The sequence below is a fragment of the Vipera ursinii genome, assembly GCF_947247035.1.
Source record: "Vipera ursinii genome assembly, chromosome: 14".
Lineage (NCBI taxonomy): Eukaryota > Metazoa > Chordata > Lepidosauria > Squamata > Viperidae > Vipera > Vipera ursinii.
The window spans coordinates 12057400-12073918 of NC_139527.1; the positions used below are offsets into that span (position 1 = coordinate 12057400).

The window sequence follows — 16519 nt, forward strand, 5'->3', positions numbered from 1 at the left end:
TTCACCTCTTCATATTCATTGAAGATCTTTTCCTTTCTTTCTCTCTTAATTTCACTTATCATTTTTTGTCTCTCAAGTTCTCATAGTTCTCCTGGCAGCTTTGTAATCCATTTTGTCAAATCATTTTTCTTGTCCTCAGGCTTATTTTGTAATCAATCTTAGAGTATAAGTTATCTTTCCTGTAGATTTTTTTTCCACCTGAGTTAAGTCATACTTCTTTCTGTTGTTAGGTTTCATCTTTAACTCTCTTTCCTCTGGCTCATACTGAGTTGTTTATTTTATCTGCTCACTCTCTATTTTTATTTTCTGAGAATTTTTGTGTTGTAAAGTTAAATTGGAGATGTGTTCATTTATATTTTCAAAGTTATTTTTACTTTCCTCATGGTTTGAGATCATTGTTGTTTGAATTAGTTGCAACATAGCATATATCTCCTCCTGGAAAGTGTTTGTTTTTTCTTGGTACATTCTTTCTGCAGATCTCTGGTTTTCCATGATAGCAAAAAATCAGGGTTTTCCTTCCTCTGCAAACAGCTTTAGAGTCACAGTTAACTAGGTATTTGTAATCCAGAAAGGTCAATTTTTTTTCTAAAGTTTATAATCCTTGCTTTGTAGATAGTCCAAAATGTTTTCTTTCTTTTTTTTTCACAGCTGTTATCTGTTATTAAAACATTGAAGGTCACCAGAAACAAATTTATCTTTTCCTGGGCTTTGCCAGTTCCTGTTATAGAACAACTGCTGTTGTATATTTTTATCCACCACTAGATGTCAGCACCAGTTCGTTTTTCAGTAATAGGCAATTATTTTCTTTTTATTTTCATGATTTGAAAGGGAAGTCTTAGGAAATTCCACCAATTTCAAACTTATCCTGATTTAAGTCTTATATTAATTTCATTTCAGTACATTTCTGTTCCCCCTAAATGGTTTAATTCGCCGCTTCTGTCTGTAGGAGGGTGGGGCAAAGATCCCCCTCCTTCTCACTTTCGGAGGCTTTTTGCTTCTTGTTTTTTTTTTTCCAGGAAACCAATTATCAAGTAGAAGAGAGAAAATCACTGTTCTTACCCAGTTCCAAACACATTGTTTACAATCAACTTAAAATAGTGTTTTTGGGCTTCGGCTGCTTGTAGGTTGGGCTAGGCTCTGAAGTTAAGCTAGTCTTTCTCCTACTGGTTTCTGGAGGGCTTTTCCCAAACTAATTGGATCGACCGCCATCTCTCCTCAATCTGAAGGACTTCCTTCCTTCTATGTCACCTCTTTGGGGCGACTTCAGGCCCAATTAGCAGGCAGAAATCTGCCATAGGGTGCGGAGCCCCGCGATCCCTTGGCTTCTGCGCTACTGCACAAAACACACTATATATTTTAATTAACATGTTTGTGTTCTGTTGATTAATCATCCAAATTCTATTAATTTACTCATTCAAAGTTCAGTTCCCTTTGAAGAATCTGCCAAAATCAAAATCAAGTCATCTACAACAGCTCTTAACTTGTTACGACTCTTTCTTCATCTTTTCACCGGTGACCCTCTCATCTTGTCTCACATCTCTATTTAATATTTCAGGGACTAAAAGAGGCATTTCAAGGACTAAACTCACATGGTTTAGCTAAATCTTCATTAGCAATGATTTGCGCTATCTGCAAAATATATATTCTCTCCAAAATTCATATCTTCCAAAACCTTCAATAAACAAAGTTCAGTTCAAATGATCAAAAGCCTTCTCTGCATCTATTATTTTCAACCTTTCAGCTAAAATCATTGTGAACAACTTATAATCATTGTTTGTTTGTTTGTTTATTAAATTTATAGGCCACCCATCTTGCCTCAAGATAACTCAAGGTAATTCATTATTGATTTTGGTCTGTAATTTCTGACTGAAGTCAATCTTCGTCCTTATTTAGCTATTAAGGTTATCCTGGCCTCTTTCCAAGTCCCTGACAAGAGAGGTCCTTGGGCCCTGCAAAGGTTATCTGAGTTCCTGGGGGAGGAATGTAGCCCGGCTTCCCAGCTGGGAGGGGCTGCACTCCAGACAGAGTGGAGAGAGGTTGAGAGGGAGGAAGAGAACTGGACAGAGCAACTCCTCCCTGGGAACTCCCAGAGGAACTCTTGGATGGTGCAAGGAGGCAGCTGGAGTTGGGCAAGATTTATTTATTTATTCATAATATTTGTAGGCTGCCCCGCTTACCTGTCTACAGGTGAGGAACGATAAAGGAGGCTGTTTAGAAGAGCCACGATGGGTGTTTCTTGGTTTCTGGAGCCTGGCAATAGCAGAGACTCCGGGACCAGGCATCCTTCATGGTTTGCTCTTTGTAGTTGCTTCTGAGACTTCCCTGGTTGTTATAGGTCTGTACAGAAACGGTCTCTGTTCACCTGTAGCCCTTTTGCTTTCGAAGATATTCATCTCTTTTCTACAGATTAGAATAATATGGTAGAAAAAGATGTTTGGAGACATTGTTCTTAGACGTTCTTAGATGTGAGCTCCAGACATTTTCTTTCAGGCCCTCATGGCTGATGCACTCATTCTGAGCTTTATTTTTCCTTCCCAGTGTTCTGGCAATGATGCTTTTCACAGATCATGCAAATGCCGTTAACAGTAGTAGTAGTAGTAGTAGTAGTAGTAGTAGTAGTAATAGTAAAGTTGGAAGGCACCTTGGAGGTCATCTAGTTCAACCCCTATACCTGCTCAGGCAGGAAACCCTATACCATTTCAGACAAATGGTTGTCCAGTCTTTTTTTTTTTACAAACTTCCAGTGTTGGAGCATTCACAACTTCTGGAGGCAGGTTGTTCCACTGAGTAATTGTTCTCACTGTCAGGAAATTTATCCTTAGTTCTAGGTTGCTTCTCTCTTTAGTTAGTTTCCATCTGTTGCTTCTTGTCCTGCCTTCAGGTGCTTTGGAGAATAGCTTGACTCCCTCTTCTTTGTGGCAGCCCCTGAGATATTGGAAGACTGCTATCCTGTCTGACCCCACTTGCAGCACAGACTCCCAAGCGGGGGGGTGGGGTGGGGTGAGGCCATCCTTGATCTCCAGTTCCAGTTGGTGACCCTCCATGTCCTCCATCGGAACCCCCTGGACACAGAGACCAACCCCCTTCCCTGCTTCCCTTGTCGCTCTAGCATGGGAATTGTGTCTTCTCCGTTTTGGGCAGTGGAGATTCTCCCTGATTTGGGGGCAGCAACTGCTTTCCTGTGTTGATTGTGATGCCCTCTAGAGCTGGGTTTTTCAACCTTTTCACCGACTGTACCACTTTTAGAATATGGCAATATTCAAGTACCACCAGTTGCCTAGCAAAGTGTCGAAAACTTGATGACCAAAAAAAAAATTGGGGAAAAAGTGATAAAGTACAGGTAGTCACCCCCCTTTATATCCCCTCGTCTCTCACCGCATTTTATATCCTCTCTTCTCTCACCCCCTTTATATCCTCTCTTCTCTCCTCCTCAGTAGGACCCAGGCAATGGCTCACGCAGTTCCAGCTGAATCTCTGCCTGAAGACTGTGTGAGGCTGCCTGCCACCCCCAATCATCTGGAGCTGTGCATGCCAATCCTGGGCTCTCAGCAGGACCCAGGCAGGCAATGCCTCAAGCAGCTCTAGCTGAATCTCCACCCGAAGATGATGTGAGGCTGCCTGCCACCCCCAAGGCCACCGCCAATCAGCTGGAGCTGCACGCTTTGATCCTGGGCTCTCAGTAGGACCCAGGCAATGTCTCATGCAGTTCCAGATGACTTTCCCACAAGCCTGGGCGGTGCTGCTGCCACTTCACCTCATCCACTTTTACACTTTTTTTTCAGTGCTGTTCAACCCGTCATATGCATAGCACCTGCCAGGTGCCAATGTACCACTAGTGGTACATGTTCCACCGGTTGAAAAGCCCTCTCTAAGTTGTGTTGTTTACAAAACAGGAAAATCCAACTTGTACCTGAAGCTAACCATGAGGGATAACAGCACTGTGAAATTGCCTAGAAAGCAGCTTACCAAGGGGAAGATTGTGGGAAGAAGTCCCCCATTTCTCCTAGGATTTAGTGCTGAGGATATTTTCCCCTTGAGCCTGTATGATCAACTCTTACCCAATCACCCAACTCCTGCCTCAGAATCTGGGGTGACCGTAGGCAGAGAAGGGCGAGCCCCATCTGTGCAATTCAGCCTTGGTCCCGCCACCCAAACAAGCACAGTGGAGCCCCGCTCGGGGGGCCCCTGGGAAGCTCCATGACAGGCCTGAGAGAAGAGAGCCCTGGCAGGTCGGTAAAAACGCAGCAAGGACTCTTGCCAGGATGATGAAAGGCTCAGCCGTTCTTGCACAGGGAGAAGTTACCTTTGTAAGATGCTGGCTGGCCAACCCCTCCCATGTGCTCTCACCTGTACAGGAGCAAAGGAAGGGCTGATGGGAACCAGCACATAGTTCACAGGATATTTACTACTACAACTATACTGGCTAGTGGTTTAAGTGGAATGTTCGAGGATCGTGTCCAGCAATGCATCTCACCTGGCTCCATCCCCAACAGGTAAACAACCTTTCTCATCCATGTGTCCGACTATCCTGGTGGATGAGAAGAACAAAGTCAGGATGGTGGTCGGTGCTTCTGGAGGGACAAAAATCACAACAGCAACAGCCCTGGTGGGTCATGCTGGGTAGGCTGAGGAATGCTTCTGGAGACCACCTCGTCTTGCTCCGTCAAGAAGCCCTGGACCCCGTGGGCTCTCTGTGGGGTGGGACGGGCAGCACTCACAGGCAGCAGGGCAAGTGGTGGGCATCTCTGTTCTGCTCTGGGGATACCAGTGTGCCTCCCAGGACCAGAGATGTTGCTAGGTCAACTATGGAGACCCCTAAGGAGGGAAGTCTGAGCTAAGACCGAGATCTGCAAACAGGGCTGAATCGGCCCAGTGAAGGGGATGCGCATGAGATACTTGACAGAAAAAGACAGAAGTGGCTTCCAAAGCCTCACCAGGTTTTCCTTTCAGGTTCTTGAACAGACTAGTTTTGAAGCTGTCTAGATTTTGTCTTTCTGGGGAAAAAGGAGGTTTAACCCACATAGTTATATCAATTTTGTACTCTTTGCCATAGAATGGGTTTAGCTACAGCTTTGGATTGGGGGAGTTGAAAGGAAGATGGAGAGAAAAGGTTGGTGGATGTCTCTCATCTAAAGTTACATTTGGATTTGCAAGCCCCTCAAAATTTACAGTTTGAACAGTAAAATTGGAATCCCAGAAAAAGTGAAGGAAAGTTTCAAATCACTCCATGTTGAAATTCCTCGGTGGCTCTGAGCTTTCCATTATTATCTATTTCACGTAATTGGGAGGAGGGGGAGGGAGGGATGGCCAGCACCACACTCAGCCCCTTGGGGAAAATTGTTGTTGGCTAAAGCGATTGTCAAATACATCTAAAAGCTCCTTGGCAAGGCAGACATTTTACTGAGCAGCTAAAGTCTCTCTGGTCTGGGGTCTCTCACAATTCATCCTGGCTTCATGGATCCCTGGAAAGAACATCAGCTTCAATCCTGTCAGGAGATGCTTGGAGACCTAATCCCGTACCTCTTCTTTCATGCAGACAATCATCAATGCCTTGTGGTTTGGCTATGATGTTAAGACTGCTGTGGAGGAGCCGCGAGTTCATAACCAGTTGTTCCCCTCAGCTACGCTTCTGGAGAAGGATGTGAAAAAGGTCTGTTCAATAATGGAATGATCAGGGAAAAGGTTTAACCCAAAGAGGGCTAAGAGCTGAAGGGTTCTCTTTCAGGATTGGCTTTCCCACCTCTGTCATAGTGTTGTGCAGTTAGGCTGCCTGGGAATCAGAGGGCTACAATTCTAAAACACGCAGAGTCTCAGGTTGGGTGAAGTTGCTCCCTTTAGCTCAAGGGGCTTCCCAAACAGTAGCATTGTCCAATCCAGCTGACAGGTAACTTGTGACAGAACATCCCTGAGACCACAGCTGGGAGCAGCTGTCTCTTGACTGAGTGCAGTCATCTCTGGCCCCCAAGGCAAAAGAGTCTGAGGTAAGAAATGCTTTTGGAGCTGTGGAAGATGAGGGCGCGTCACCCGCTTTTTCCTTCCTAGGAAATAGAAGAAGACCTGGTGAGAAGGAAACACGAGGTGAAGAGGACTGATGAAGGCGCTGTGGTGCAGGCCATTCTCTGGACTGAAAGTGGCTGGGCTGCAGCCTCCGATTCCCGGAAAGGGGGATTCCCGGCAGGATACTGAGCTGGCCAGCTACACGGAGCTCAGGAGGCTGAGACGGGCCGGCTCACCGCCTTCTACAGCTCTCTGGAGCAAGTGATTCTGCATCTCACGAATGCAGACTGTGGGATAGATTTATAATGAACATAGGATGATGAGATGACCATGGGACACTGCTTCATTGACAAATACTATATATATGTAGAGATATGGGAAAAAAATCCAGTGTTGGCATCCGCTTGGCCTTGGCATTTTTTAAGGATCCACAGAATCTGGCCATTGATTCCTCGGTGGATCCCCTACTGGATGCAGGAATTGCTAGCAAGGCCTCCTGGAGAAAGCCAGACAACCCAAAGTGCCTTTTGTGGCTTTGTGTCTCTGGCAGCAGAAAAGGCATCCCAGCTGCTCCCACGGGTCCCTTTCCCAGACAGGTCAGCAGATGGCGCTCTGCACTGGCAAACATAGAGCAGAAGGAGATTCCCTTCCCTCGGAAGGGAGGGTAGCCTCCACATGGGCTGTCAGCAAACCCAAGTGTGTCTCGTCCAGGTGCAAGGAAACCTGATAATTGGGCTGCTTTTTGACCCAGGTTCAGAAGACAGAGGACTGGGAGAAGACATGGGCCTTGGGAGACGGAGAGAGCTCTCTCGCCCCTTTGCCAGCCATGCTCCCTTCTGCTGCCCCAGCAAACCAGAGTGGGCTGGAAGGCAGCTCCCACAGATCAGAGCCCCCCCAGCCACCCACCCCGCGCTCCAGAGGGGCCAACAGGCACCAGGCCATTCCCAGCACAAGGCATCGCCCACCCGGAGCAAGAAGCCAACGGGTTAGTGGGGTGCCAACCAAAATGGGGCCAGGGTCAAACAGAAATTACTTCAAAATAGCTAACTATAAAAAGGCTGTTTCTAATATTTTCATCCTTTCTCAAGTGTTATGTAAAGATTCTAGTCAAGCTTCAACATCTTTTGGCAAGTCTGTGGCCAACAAGGTATTTCCCTGTCCCACGCCGGGCATCTGATAGATCATTTTCTAAGTAAGGAGCTTCGTGGCTGCTGCATTTCATCTATTTCTCTGCATCATTTCAATTTTTTTTCTTTCAAAAGGTTTTTGTGTGTCATATAACCCTTCCTGCCACTGGTTCACCATTAATCAGATAAGCTGGGACGTCCAGTTTGGAACGTGTGACCTGTCACTTAACAATGGTGATGAGGACACCTCAGTGAGACTCTGTGCCAGGCTTGCCCCAGCTAGAAAGACCCTCGGGTCCATTTGGTTGAAGGGATGGGTTCTTTTACTAAGGATGGCAGAGCTGGCTCTCTGGTTTGTTTTTCATATCATGTAGCTCATTTTTAATTATCCTCCTCTTCCTTAAAAATGAGGTGAGGTTAATTCAGAGATTTTCTTTAGAAGAAAGCTTGCTAAAGATAATTCAAATCCACGGAATTTGGTTGGGGGAATAAAACAAGCGAAGTTTCTTCAGTTACCTGAAAGAGACCAAAAATTATGTGGCTGTGCAGGAGACGGATAACCAGTTTCTTCTGATTACACTTACAGGGTTTTTCATGCTCTCCAATTTCTCCTTTGGCACCAGGAAGGGCAGCCACCTAGAAACTGGGCTTTCTGGAAACTGAGCACCCATTTTGGATCAAGGAAACCAATTTTAAAAAGCGAGCACAATCCAGGCAATTCCCAGCACGATAGTGGGTGGACGTGTATGTGGAACCAAGGCAATGAGCAGGCTGGCCCACTGGACCCCAGAGGGGAAGCTGCCCATTGCCCCCCACCCTTGGTGTCCCACTGAGGACAAGCCGAAGGGAAAGCTGCCCATGTTGCACTGCTGACCCCAAGGAGGGTGGCTGGAGTGGGCTGGTCAAGAGGTGCCATGGCCAAAGGGAAAAAATGAAATCCTTGAAAATCCTCCACAAACAATTCCCAACCTAAAATAAAATGTTTCTGTATTGGGAAGCTCTGAAGGCCATGAGATTTGAAAAGAAACAGACCTGGAAATAATTTGTGAAAATATACTTTAAACTTTCTATAGAGCAAATGTGTGCATGAAGAAATTTTAAAAAAGCTCATAATCCAGAATGACTCCCCCATTCCTAGTGGAGCTCCCCCATGTCTCACCTCCCCGCTTGTTACCAACACAGGAACGAACAGGTGGCAGAATTGCAGCTTTGATTGAAGGCTCAGCAGCTGGGAATACAACTTTCACTTTCAGCAATAAGAACAGGAAAAGTTCCTGCCGGTGGCTTTGGCTCTGAGGCGTCCAGGGTGGGAGGGCAAAGCTTGGGGCATTCAGCCCCCCCCCCAGCCTGAGACCTCGGTCCACGAAAGGCCTCTGCATCAAAGGTTAATGGCTCCTGGGTTTTGCAGGGCTTTGGCAGCAGAACCTATTCAACCCCTGGGGGAGGGGCTGCCACAGGCCCCCTGGGCATTGGCTTATTCGCTTGCCAGGCTCCTTGCTCATTTTTTTCCCTGAGCAAAAGCTTCCTCCAAAGCCTGGAGCTTGGAAGAGCTTCTGCCACGCAGGCTGCAGCATTTCTGCTCTCTTCAGTCCCGAAGGGGGTGTCCATCAGGATTCCGCGTTCCTACCAAATTCAGGCTCCGTCACGTAATTTCCCACCCGTCCCAGTCTCAATCTTCCTCGCTGGGCGTCCTCGGCTTCCATCAGTCACAGACACTCAATGGTTCCAGGAGGACATTACCTCAGGAGAGAGAAGAGGCCACTTCAGCCCCGCACCCCTTGCCCTCAACTTCTGGACTCGCAGGAGACAGACTCGTCACTCAGCTTCTCTCTTGCTGCAGGATGAACGTCTCGAGTGTGCAGATATAAAGTCCAGTTCGGGGCAACTTACAGCAGGAAGTTAGGTCTGACAGAGGAGAAATGTAGAACACAGTTTGGGCTCTCTCTCTGTGTGTGTGGGGGGTTTGCACAGGAATGCATCCAGAGGCTGATGGCAGAACCGCCAGAGAAGGAGAACAGTTGCCTCAGAGTTTTGCGGCGCTTCTCACAGCTTCTAGTAGCCAGAGGCTTCTCCTAGCTTCCTCCAGTCAGAGTAAGGGAAGATGCAGGTGTCCTCCTGGGAGATGCCTTGCACCACATTCAGGGCACGCCGTGCGGTGCGGACTGAGTGCCCCAGGGTGATCAAAGCGGTCGTGAGGTTCTGCAGAGAGAAAAAAAAGCAACAGTAAGCTCCGCATGCCCCCTTCAAAGACTTCCTGCAGGGCTCTCTGGGCCACCAGGTCAGGAAGGGGGGCCTGGGCAATGAGACGAGGCAGCCGGAAGACCCCTCGGGAGAAGGCTGGGCTGGCCAGAGCTGGGCAGATGCAGAACAGGCTGCTCTAATTCAGGGTACACGAGCCTCATTCTCTCCACTGACTCACAGGGCAGGACCAGAGTGAGTGGATTACAACTAGCAGGTAGCAGCAGGCTCAGGCTAGGCATAGGAGGAACTTCCTGACACTACAAGTCGTAAGCCACTGGAACAGACTGCCCCATGAAGTGGTGAGTTCTGCTTTCTTGGGGGTCTTCAGAGACTGGATGGCTGTCCGACCCACTGAGGTGAATCCCAGAATCAGGACTTGGACAATCTAAAGTCCATTTCTGGGAAGATCAGCTGGGCAGGGAATTCCAGGACAGGAAGACACTGCAGAGCTGCCCAAAGTACCTCAAAATAAGTTTCTGAAGTTATTGGGGACTTTTCCATCCGAGTAACAGACAAGGGAGCTATTCTGGAAACGTCTTCCTCCAAGTCTCCAGCTGGACCCCTCTTCTCTCGGTTGTCCCTTTCACCCTTTCACCCCCACCCTTCCTAAAGCAAATGACTGACCTTCCATTTTCTTGTTCACCTAGGAGAAGATGGAGGGAATGCCCTGCTGAGGGATGGGGGCAGGCAGAAGGGATGGGATTGCCTGTTCTATTTCTTTTCCTTTATTGGAAAGTTGGCAAAGTAGCTGAGCTCCGTGAGCATCCCCCCCCCAACAAATGCCTCCCACAATGAGACAGGGGAAGGAATCCCAGACAGGCTTCATGGAGTAAGAACCTGACCAAGCCTGGGAAGTAACGGAGGTGGCTCTCCTCAAGGAGGACTTTTTCACCCAGCCTTGCTGCTGTGAACATGTGTGCAGGACACGAGATCCCCACCACCAATTTGGGGGGGGGGGTGGAGGGAGAGAGAGAAGAGCCCAGAATCAGGTCTGCGTCTCACCTGTGGAAACCGCTTCTCCACTAGAATGGAGCCATCCCCGGTGGCATAGAGGATGGGTGCTCTAATGGCTTGATCCAGATCGTACCCAAACCATAACTTATTGACGATGGCCTGCAACAGAGAGTCCTCTGATAAACCCATGAAAAAGACGTCTGGCCAGGAGCCTCCTCATGGAAGCTAAAGAATAGTCATGGGGAGCATTCAGTGGATGCAATTAAATTAAATTATATCAAGGTAGTCTTTTGCCCCAAGCTCTCTCATCACTTGAACTGCAACATCTATCCAGCCACAGAAGGCCAAGGGCTCCCACAGGAGTTTGCCTATTCCTGTAAATGAAAAGGATTTGACTGCATAGAAACATGACTAAAACTTGACTCTTCATGGGAAAAATAATCCCACCAGGCTGCTGTGAAGAGAAACCCCTGGCTAGCTCTCAGCTGAGGAGAAGAACAGCTTCTTCCAGGAAAATCCCAGAACTAGAGGAAAACACTCAGGGGGTGGGGGGTGGCGGCAGCTCCGGAACAAGGCTTTGAACTGGACTCTGCAGGGTGGGGTTTATTAATGAAAGCTTCTGCGCCATCCTCAAGGGCAGCTCTCGTGTATGGCAGTGGGCTTCCCATGGCTTACCTGGGCTACAGCAGGGATAATGAGGGGCCCACCTGAGCCGCCTATTATTAGCTTGGACTTCCCATTTTTAGAAAGAAGAATGGATGGTGTCATGGAGGAGGGAGGCATCTCTCCTGGGGGGAGAACAGGATAAAGTGTTAGCTGATAGAAGAGAATCTTTGTAGCACAGAGTTGAACTGTGGGGTCTGTGGTGCTCTCTGGGCTTGGTGGTTGTCTTGCAAACTTTTAATTATCAAACTAGGAAACATCATCATCATCAAGTAATGAAATATCTGTAATAAATCAACCGAGCTCAGAGAGCACCAAGGACCCCAAAGTATTGGCTCCCTACAGGATTAATCTCTTAGGAAACCCAACACCCACACATAAGGTAGCAGCAATTCTAGCCTCCGAGGAAGACCCAGAGAGTTCAGTGTGATTCTTTTTTTGGGGGGGGGAGCAGTGGTCTTTACCTGGAGAAATGCTTTCACTAGACTGCTTCATGCAAAAATCAGCCAGCTCATTGTTTAAGATGATCCCAGTTTGCTGCGAATAGACCATTGAGCCAAACCTAAGCAGAGAGAAAGCAGACGGGGGAGGGAGATCAATGTGTTGGGAACACATTGATCAAGAGGCTGCTGTGAATCTGGTGTGTGGCCTCAGGTACCCCCTCTAAATGGGGCTCCAGGGGGCTCAGCTGGTACCTTACCCACCTCCTGGTACAGAGATGGGCAGGTCCTGCAAGGATCATAGGCCCCAGAGGCATCCTCAGATGGGGACATTCGATCCTGACCAGCCCAAGTTTGACTCAGCCTTCCATCCCGAGAAAAGTAAAATGGGGACCCAGATTGTTGGGGACAAAATGCTGGCTCTGTAAACCGCTTAGAAAGGGCTGTAGAAGCACTGTGAAGCGGTATATAAGTCTTAAGTGCTATTGCTCTTTTCTCTGGCTTGTGTCACGTGTCCTCAGAGAACCCTTTTCCTGCCAGCCTCAGCAATGGCCTCCCTCTCAGACTGGGCGTTCTTGGCATGTCTGCGAGGAAGGAAGGCCTCTCCTTAAGGAGGCAAAGCTCCTCTGCTGGCTGAGAAGCTCTTGGGAGGGGACTCTGGAGGGACAGGCCTTGACTTAGTCCGGGGAAGGTGGCGAGCAACCTCCCCAACATTTTACAGGTTTTGCCTGTGGGACCTTCAGTTAACAAAGGAGGAGCAGGATTGTTCCTGGAAGCGAAGGCCGTGAGGAGCACAAGCCCCCCTGGGTCAGCTTCACACATGGAATTGTGGGTGGACTCGGCAACTGGGAGTGGCTTTCAATGGAGTGACCACAGGTGCTTCTGCAGAGACTCTAACTGGAAGGAGGTGGCAGTTAGCAACAAAACCAAGGGTGAGACCTCCTGGACATGGAGGGCCAAACAGTCAAGGCTGCCCTCAGCATCACAGGTCCACAGCTGCCCCCACTTACGGGTGGTTGATGGTGCTGGTGGCTGACACAGCACTCCCATCTTCTGCCAAAACAGCCACGTGGGAGGTGCCAAAGGGGGCCGTTCTCAGGTAGGCAGAGTCATAGTGGCTGGCTGGGTGGTCACCCCGGCCGTCGATCAACTGCCTGATGTGGTCAGCAAAGGCATCTGACATCATCTTGTGGAGGACCTCCTGAAAGGGCAGGCATTCCAGTCAGGGAAAGAGACTGCCATGGGTGGCCCTGAGACCACTTTCCAAAATGCTCACAAGCCAGGAGGGCTGTGAACAGAAACTGGAGTTTCTGGACAGTGGAGCAAGGGAAGCCGAAGGCTCAGAACTGCTTTCCCAGCAACTGAGCCACACAGCCCATTGCAGAGAAAGCTGTGCCCTTTTACGGGGCTCTGTGTGCAGAACGAGGGGTGGGGCACCCAGGAAAAGACTCTCTTTGCTGCATTAGCACACAGGATGTGCCGATGCCTCAGTCAGAGCCGCTGTAAATTAAATAGCTGCCCTCTTATCCTTCCAGCATCTTCATACAATATGAAATCAGAAAAACTTTTATATTTTCCTTATTCTGCTTGCAGATTTGAACTTTTTATCTTTATTTGACTTCTCTGAGCTGTTGCAAAAAGCAGTTTAGAAATTCAGGACTCTCTTTTCATATCACATGCAAGCAGTGGTGAGGACCGAAAGGTGAGGCACTCCGCCTTTAAATGCTGATTTTATGATGTTACCCAACAGTTGGCACATCTTTTTCTGTGCTGTGAACAGCATCAGAATGTTCTCTGGGCCATTTGCTCCCTTCAAAATAAAAATATCCAGCTCATTTTATAATGTTTAGGGGACAGTTAAGACCTACCTTGCAAAGAATGGTTTGGAAATACAGGCTATGAATGGTAAATAAGTAAAGAATAAAATAGATATTAACTTCCACTCATCTGGAAGTTTAAAAAACAGTAAGAACGTTGCCCTTGTCATCTGAGATGAAAGATCCTGGGAGCGAAGTACCAGTTTTTAACACACACCTACTACACATGCAAGTGGGCACCAGGATGGCTCTAAGCACTGACCTGCTGACCCTAATGTAATTCCAAAAATCTGAAGGAGAGCTCCAGTGAAGACCCACCTCATTTATTTTAGAAAATTTGGGGTCATCTAATTTTGCTCTTTGGCCATTGGCAAACTTCAAGGTCTCTGCGATGTAGTGATAGGCTCTTGCTCTTCCCTTTGGTTCTTCCAGATCCACTTTGGTGAAATTGAACCCTGAAAGACAAGGAGAGTTGTGAATGACCTACCCATCAACAGTCTTTTAAAAATGTTTACAGGAAGTGCTCAACTTACAAGGATTTATGAGCCGTGGTGGCGCAGCAGTTGGAGTGCAGTATTGCAGGCTGACTCTGCATTCCACTGCCAGCAGTTTGATCCTGACCAGCTCACGGTTGACTCAGCCTTCCATCCTTCCGGTGTTGGTAAAATGAGGACCCAGATTGTGGGGGGCAACAAGCCAACTCTGTAAACCACTTAGAGAAGGCAGTGAAGCACTGTGAAGCGGTGTATAAGTCTAAGGGCTACCGTTATTGCTACGACCAGAACTGAGACCAGAATTTCTATCACTAATTGATATGGTCATCAAGTGAGTTGTGACTGATTTTAACAATTTTTTGCCATGGTCATTAAGTGAATCACACATTTGTTAAGTGAATCTGGCTTCCACCGTTGACTTTTCTTGTTGGAAACCCTGTAGGAAGGTCATAAATGGTACCCTGGGATGCTGCAAGTATTGTAAATACATGCCGGTTGTCAAGGAGCCTAATTTTGATCATGTGACTGGGGTCACTGCAACGGTCTTAAGTGCATTGATAATTCACATTTTTCAGCACCACATAACTTTGAACAGTCATTAAACAAATGGTTGTAAGTTGAGCACTACCTGTACTTTTGTTATGCTCAACTAAGTAACCAAATTCTGTAGATGAAACAATATTGTTTCCATGTCAGCTCTTGATATGTTTACTCCAAACACCATGGATGCAACTAAAGAAGAACATTTGCATTCTTAAGATGCAGCAATTGAGCCCAACACATTGATAATCCCATTGATGAGAGCCTCAGATGAGGTAATAGGACAAGAAGAAATCAAAAAGAGTTAATATTCCGATCTCCAGCAGCAAGGTGATCGCAACATTAAATGTTCCTTAGATTCATGTTTGGTTGTTGCTATATTACCTGCAGTTCACAGGAAACTGATTTCACATTCTTTAACTGTGTTTCAGGCTTGTTATTCTAGAAGCCATGTAATAACTAATATAAATTTCACCAGCTCCAGTTTCCTATGAAGAAAGTTTATTGACTTATAAGGCATTTAAGTCCTCCAGAGCTGTGGAACTTCAAAACCAGTGACGATATTTGTAATAGCCTGATAGCGTAAGAATATAAAATGATGAATATAAAGTAAATAAATCCTACAAATAGGGAGATTCCCCTTTAAATTCTAGAGACAGCAACATGAAAGCACCCTCCGAAAAAACCCAGGAAGTGTCTGGACAAGCGAGGACCTGGAGAAGAAGCTGCCACTGTCTGCGGTTTTCTTCTCAATTAGCAAAAGCCATACGTTCCCTAGGAAAGGAACGGCTTTCACAAGAAAAGGTTTCAACTCATGGCTTTAAACAGCATCAGGCAGGAATCAATCACACTCTGTAGAAATGAGCCACCAAAAGTTAGAACTGATTAAATTATGCACTGGACTATCTAAGCTTCATTTTGCCAGCTGAGAAACTAACAAACAATCCACAGAGAGGCAGACAAGTCCTGATAAAGAGATAGGATTAGGAAGGTTTCACAAGAACCCATTGTGAGTAATCTTGTACTAAATATGACAAATGTAATCTTGGAGCAGAAATGACAAATGTAATCAACCAAGTGTGAACACTAGCCTTGAGAAAAAAAGTCACATCGATTGAAATGCTTTAAATAATAAACCTTCTATTTAAATACCTGAGCCAGCTTTTACTCAGGGCAATTCATTTGGAACTCTGTTCCAAGAGTCGGGATCTCTGTTTCTGCAGAAACAAACAGCTGGAAAATGACCTTCCTCGTTCCAGGGTGGTGTTGGCCAACCACTGGACCCAAAAAATAAAATTTTACATTGAATAAAACACTGAGATAGATCAAGCTTATTTTCATGTCTGCCAAAGTTTTCAAAACAGCTCTCTTTGAACTGAATGGTTACAAAACAATAATGTTATTAAAGTCTCACTTCACTAAAAACAAATATCTGGATCTTGTTTTCAAATCGAATTATCCCATAAACAAAGTTTTCATGGGGAAGGGCCCGAGGCTTCTGCCTTCTTGCAGCATTGCACTGAAATCCCCATCCCAGCAGAATTCCGGTTCCTGCCCAGATCTCCAGGTAGTAAGTCTCAAAGTGAGCCTAAAGACTTAAACAATGAATTTCCCTGTTCCTCCCACTGACCAACAACCTCTGATGGAGGCCCAGCTGGAAGACAGGAAATGGGTAAAACTCCCTTTCTCAAAAGGTAAAATCTTGTAAGATGTTCCTACCAAGGAAATTTATTAGATGTCTTGGGAATTAGTTTAACATAATGTCACGGTCTTTACAGGAAGGCTTTGCATGATGTCAGTTAACTCTGGAATTAAATTCCTCCTAGTTACATTTATCTTCCCTTCCATGTCCTGGCTGAGAAGAATTCCTGGAAATCCTTAGCCCAAGATAAACAAATTCAGCCTAAAATCTTGATTGTTTCTACAGTTATAATACAAGAGTATTGAAGCTGATTTATTCAAATCTATAGACAGAATCCAAAATGACATTAAATGAGATTAGCAGTATAAAATTTAAGAAAGCATATAGTAAAATCTTATGTTTGGCTCTTTACTCAATTCTGTTATCATAAAATCATAGAATTGTGGAGCTCAAAGTGGCCACAAAAAGACCAAGTCTATATTCAGAATTTCTGCTTATACAGGTCAAAGGTTTAAAGGCAAATTACAAAAAGAAAGCCATCCTTATATGGTAAACCATTCACTAACTCATTACCTAAGGGTTAAATAAAATGTATCAATCCACA

At 46.4% G+C, this 16519-nt stretch overlaps 2 protein-coding genes across 2 annotated transcripts in view; one reads left to right on the forward strand and one right to left on the reverse strand.

The window, feature by feature from the left end:
- The window catches only part of GGT1 (gamma-glutamyltransferase 1), a 32389-nt gene extending 25463 nt beyond the window's left edge, over positions 1-6926 (forward strand). Inside the window, exons 11-13 of the mRNA XM_083373853.1 lie at positions 4494-4606; positions 5537-5650; positions 6043-6926. Coding sequence (XP_083229979.1) covers positions 4494-4606; positions 5537-5650; positions 6043-6186 — 371 coding nt within the window. The 3' untranslated portion in view covers positions 6187-6926. The remainder of the gene's footprint in view (positions 1-4493; positions 4607-5536; positions 5651-6042) is intronic.
- Positions 6927-8169: 1243 nt separating this feature from the next.
- The window catches only part of GGT5 (gamma-glutamyltransferase 5), a 20711-nt gene continuing 12361 nt past the window's right edge, over positions 8170-16519 (reverse strand). The window contains exons 7-12 of the mRNA XM_083373386.1: positions 13558-13694; positions 12433-12623; positions 11447-11544; positions 10995-11107; positions 10368-10478; positions 8170-9323 (exon numbers count right to left, since the gene is read on the reverse strand). Coding sequence (XP_083229512.1) covers positions 9177-9323; positions 10368-10478; positions 10995-11107; positions 11447-11544; positions 12433-12623; positions 13558-13694 — 797 coding nt within the window. The 3' untranslated portion in view covers positions 8170-9176. The remainder of the gene's footprint in view (positions 9324-10367; positions 10479-10994; positions 11108-11446; positions 11545-12432; positions 12624-13557; positions 13695-16519) is intronic.